The sequence below is a fragment of the Ipomoea nil genome, unplaced genomic scaffold, assembly GCF_001879475.1.
Source record: "Ipomoea nil cultivar Tokyo-kokei standard unplaced genomic scaffold, Asagao_1.1 scaffold3043, whole genome shotgun sequence".
NCBI lineage: Eukaryota > Viridiplantae > Streptophyta > Magnoliopsida > Solanales > Convolvulaceae > Ipomoea > Ipomoea nil.
The window spans coordinates 1,045,817-1,051,085 of record NW_017619471.1 but is presented as its reverse complement, the minus strand read 5'-3'; the positions used below and the strand labels follow the sequence as shown (position 1 = coordinate 1,051,085).

The 5,269-nt window shown below is 43.3% G+C and overlaps 1 protein-coding gene across 1 annotated transcript; it reads right to left on the bottom strand.

Annotated features, from left to right (window-relative positions):
* Positions 1-238: 238 nt before the first annotated feature.
* LOC109163784 lies at positions 239-5,042 on the bottom strand. Its single transcript, XM_019312489.1, has 4 exons — positions 3,846-5,042; positions 1,425-3,656; positions 400-459; positions 239-256 (listed from the first exon to the last, which is right to left on the bottom strand). The coding sequence occupies exons 1-4, from the start codon at positions 5,040-5,042 to the stop codon at positions 239-241; spliced, it is 3,507 nt and encodes a 1,168-aa protein (XP_019168034.1).
* Positions 5,043-5,269: the final 227 nt, after the last annotated feature.

The following is a 5,269-nucleotide window of genomic DNA, read 5'->3' as shown; positions in this document are numbered from 1 at the left end:
AATTTAAAGCTACCAATTTGAATCTTTGCTTAGGTAAAATTATAATAATAATAATAAACTTCATTTAAAAAAAATAAAGAAAAAAAGAGAGAAGAAGTCATGACAAAGGAACCCCATCTAGCATTGAACCTTGAATAGGGGTTCAGGTTGTCTTTACCTAAGGTTTTGGACTTATAGTATACTTAAAACTTGAAAGTAAACAGTTCTTACCCGAATGCATGTACGCTCTGATTAAATCTCACCTTGTGATCTTAATCTGCAATAGATTATAAGGAAGTAAATTAATCTAAATTATTCATAAATTATTTCATAGTTGATCAGCTCAGACAATTCTCTTAGAGAGTCAAATTTAAAATCTTATGATTATCAAACAAATTATTTGATCAATTGAAATTGTACCAAGTCAAGCATGTACCTTCTCTCAAAAGGTTTAATCCCCAACTCCAAATTCCCCAGACCCTGGATCAACAGATCATTTGGAAGAATGTAAATCACAATAACTCAATGGTTCAGCAAACAGGGCCAAATATCGATACGTATAAGGGATCTTTCCACTATATACTGTATAGTAACTTTGAAATTCAAACGTTAGTATCTTCTTTCAAATCAAGCATGTACCTTCACCCTACTACTGGTTGCAAAATAATTTGGTATGCACGCATTATGCAGACTTGAATAAGTGGTGTATTTTTTAAATGGTTTTGTGAAGTGACAGCGGAAATAGTCGCAAACAGGAGAGGTGGGACAAGTAGAATCTAATGCAAGTCGAGACTTTTAAATAGATTTAGGTGGAGCTTGTCAATTATTATATTGGAGGGGAGTTGGGAGGTGGTCCCAACTATCAATGTTTTGGTTCCTTGATACAAGGCAACTAGGATAGATGACATTTTATTTTCTTTAAATGCCCAACTCAATCAAAAGATGCAATACTATTTTAGTTTTTCTTTTTATTTTTCTTAAAATTTATTCCAATTTTTTATTTCATAATTATAATCTGACATGCATTGTCATTTTCAATTCCTGAGTTTGTTTTTTTTTTGAAAATTTTCATGATGCTTCATTAAAAATAGGCAGAAATAGTATCCGGTGGGAGCTGATCTCAATACATAGTTGTGGTCTGCTGATAAGCCGAAATAGCTAAAGTATGAGCTAGGTGATTCTCTAATCTAGGAATAAAATGAAACGAACAAGACTGAAACGAAGATGCAATAAGCCTGCAAGTATCAATGGCATAGCCTAGATATGTGCGCAGCATAACAGCTGGTGTAGTAAGATAACGGTGTAGTGTCTGACAGTCCGTGTAGATGTCAACATTCTGCTCTCCCCGATCCTTCAACCATGACAATGCTTCTTTACATGCGAGTGCCTCAGCCATAAGTGGCGACGAACACCCATGTAATGGTCCATTGTACGCCGAGACGTACCCTCCATTCGTGTCCAGCAAGATTACGCCCATAGCAGCCTGTCCTGTCTCTTGCATATACCCCCCCGTCCACACGGCATATACGCCTTGGAGGTCCGTCCGGCTCGGCTACAGGCAGGTACGTCGCGTGGTGGCCGGCACTTCCTTGCAGCGCGCTCGGCAAAGGCTGTGTGGTGGCTCGGATTGTGGGCTGCGGGTGCGCCCGTACCCATGCATGCATGGCAGCCGCAGCGGATTTGAGTACTACCTCCGGTCGCGGCAAAGTTGCTTCCCAAACGGCCCTGTTCCTTGCTCTCCAAATATTGTATAATATTGCTACTGCATAGAATATCCCATCAGAGTCTAGAACATTTAGAAGTTCATCAAACCAAATATGAAAAATATTTGTGATTATATTTGGGATTGTAAGGTTAGATTTTTCCCAAGCGTTCCGTGCAAAATCACACAACACCATAGCATGCATTGTGTCCTCTTGAGATAATCCACACATGGCACATCTTAAATCCACATCCACCCTCCTTATAAGCAAATTTGTAGTAGTAGGCAATATATCACTAATGGCTCTCCATAGAAATATTCTCCATTTTGGGGGGATCCTTAGCTTCCATAGGGACAACCATTTTGTAAAAGCCCCATTAGTCTGTTGATAATTTCCAATTATTTGCCTATATCCACTCTTAACAGAATACTCCCCTCTTGGGTCCCCATACCAGTACCAGGTATCCTCATATTCCGGGGATATGGGTATTTTCATAATTTCTGTCACATCATCAGGTTGAAATAAATCAGTTAAAATCGAGGGATCCCAGGCACCAGTTTGCTGATCTATCAAACCTGCCACCTTGGCATGTTGTAACTGTATAGGCATTTCTGTTTGTATCATTGGGTCATGGTCATTCCGTAGCCATGGGTGGGTCCATATAAATGTAGCCTCCCCATTACCTATTCTGCGCCTGACCCCACCACAAATAATACTCTTTGCTGCCATGATGCTCCGCCAGCAGAAACTGGGATTACTTCCCACCTGTGCATCAAAGAAAGTTCCTTTGGGAAAGTACCTGGCCTTATACACGCGTGTGACCAGAGAGTCAGGCTTAATAAACATTCGCCACGCCTGCTTTCCTAGCATTGCCAGATTAAATGCCCGCAAATCTTTAAACCCCAGTCCACCATATTTCTTCGGGATACATAATTTATCCCACGCCTTCCAGTGTATTCGCCTATCAGTTCCAGAGTCCCACCAATACCGATTCATTGTCCTCTCCACTGCCGTACAAACCGATACAGGTAACAAAAAAGCACTCATTGAAAACGTAGGCATAGATTGTGCTACAGTTTTCAAGAGGATTTCTTTCCCCGCCTGTGATAGCAGTTTTTTATTCCATGACCCAATTCTTTGACGAATTTTATCCTCCACATACGCAAAAACTGCTTTCTTGTGTCTTCCAACAAAAGAGGGAAGTCCCAAATACTTTCCAAAATTTGGTGCCTGTGTCACTCCCAGAATCTGAGCCACACTTTGCCTATCCTCGCTACTAGTATTCCTGCTGTAGCATATACTGGACTTATGATAATTTATTGCCTGGCCAGATAACCCCTCATAATCAGACAGACATTTCTTAACCTCAGTTGCTTCCTCTGCCTTTGCTTTAAAAAACAATAAACTATCATCAGCAAAAAACAAGTGAGAAATCGGTGGGGCTCCTCGTGCTACCCTGCAGCCATGTATTAATCCAACATTATGTGCCCGCTGTAACATCATAGATAGGCCCTCTGCACAGATAATGAATAAATATGGGGACAAAGGATCCCCCTGCCTTATTCCACGAGTGGGTATAATTGGATCACACTTCGAACCATTCACCTGAATATTATATGAGACAGAGGTTACACACTTCATAATCACCTCCACCCAACCAGCATGAAAACCCAGCGCTAACATCATCTTTCGCAAGAAAGACCATTCAACCCGATCATATGCTTTCGCCATATCTAGCTTTAGAGCACTCCATCCCCCCACTCCACATTGCTTCCTATTCAGAAAATGTCCCACTTCTGCAGCTAATAATATATTATCCGTTATTAGTCTATCCGGGATAAATGCGCTCTGTGACTCAGATATTACTCCGTCCATTAATGGCTTCGTTCTGTTAGCCAACATTTTTGCCATAACTCTATAGACCACATTACTGAGGGCTATAGGCCGTAAGTCAGTGACATATTCCGGGGTTTTCTTTTTCAGGATTAGAACAATATCAGTCTCAGTCAAACCAGGCGGGAAGTCACAGGTTTCAACATAGTTTATTATAAAGGTAGCCACATCACCCCCAACCACATCCCAAAAATGTTGATAAAAGCCCGGATTCATTCCATCCGGGCCCGGTGCCTTGTCCGGGAACATCGCAAATAAAGCACATTTAACCTCATCAAGTTCAAACGGGCGCAATAATGACTCATTCTGTGCCTGCGTAATACGCGGGATAATTCCCTCAAAAAACTCCTCCCCTGTTCCCGGGGTTCCCGCACAAAAGATACCATTATAGTACTGCAGAATAATATTTTTCATAGGATCCCCCTCAACCCAAACCCCATTATCATTCATCAATCTAGAAATAGTATTCTTCTTTTTTCGGTGAGAGGCATACCTGTGAAAAAACTTCGTATTAGCGTCCGCCTCCTTCAGCCAATGTTGTTTGGCTCTCTGCCTCCAGTAGGCATCCTCCTGAGCTTCAGTACAGCTTAACAGCTGCTCTAGACGCCGGAACTCAGCTAGGGAAGCCGGGTCAGTATGCCCCCTCAGTCGGTGCTGCTCTCTTGTGAGTTCCTTAATTCGTTTTCCGTACTTATGATGCCGGTCTCCACCCCATCGTGTTAACCGGGTCCCACAGTACTGAATGCAGTTCTGCAATCCCTGGCCCCTCCCCTCCTGCCAAGACTGCTCTACCACACTCCTACACCCTTCATCGTGCAACCAGGCCATCTCAAATCGAAATCCTCTCCTACGAGGCCCAAGACTAGTATAATCTTGGATCCCCAAAAAGAGAGCCGAATGATCGGACTTCCGGGTTCTCAGATTCATCACCTTTGCCCCCATCACCATACTCCGCCACTCCTCCGTCACTAATACTTTATCAAGCCTCTCCTCCATCCAGTTTACTGTCCCCTTCCCCTTCTCCCATGTGTACGGATAGCCAACCATAGGCAACTGAGCAAGCCCACAATCCTCAATAGCTTCCCCAAAACCGCGTAGGAGGCTGTTCGGATGCGGATTTCCCCCTCTCTTCTCATTCTGATATAATAGATCATTGAAATCTCCAATAACAACCCACGGGAGATTTGACCTACCCGAAAGCGTTCTCAGAAGATCCCAAGACTCAGTGCGTCTCGTTCGTTCAGAAAACCCATAATATCCCGTCATTCGCCATTCAGGAAAGCCTGCAATAGTTACCCCAACATCAACATAGTTCGTTGAGTAACTGATTAGTCGTGCCGTACAATTCTTCTTCCACAGCAATGCTATACCACCACTTAAACCATCACTGTCAACAAAAAACAGTCCTTCATAGCCAATCTTAACACGTAACCGTTCCGCATGATCTCGTGCCACTTTAGTCTCCATAAGAAATACAAAGTCGGGTTGCTTTTTGGACACCATGTCCACAATCTCCCGAACTGTCCGTGGATTACCCAAGCCACGGCAGTTCCAACTTAAAGTACTCATTGATCCGGGCGGGTCTGGGAACCAGTACCCGCCTGCTGCAAGTTTTTTGAGAACTCGGTCATGACAATATCCTCCCCCTCACCCCTCCGTCCCTCACTACCCATCTCCCCCCGGCGCCGCTTAGC

Coding starts and splice junctions, on each gene's coding strand:
- LOC109163784 (XM_019312489.1), bottom strand. CDS start 5,042: ATGGAGACTAAAGTGGCACGAGATCATGCGGAACGGTTACGTGTTAAG. Junction 3,657..3,845: donor GCCCGTTTGAACTTGATGAG/GTTAAATGTGCT, acceptor ATCCTGAAAAAG/AAAACCCCGGAATATGTCAC. Junction 460..1,424: donor TTGCTGGACACGAATGGAGG/GTACGTCTCGGC, acceptor CTGTTGATCCAG/GGTCTGGGGAATTTGGAGTT.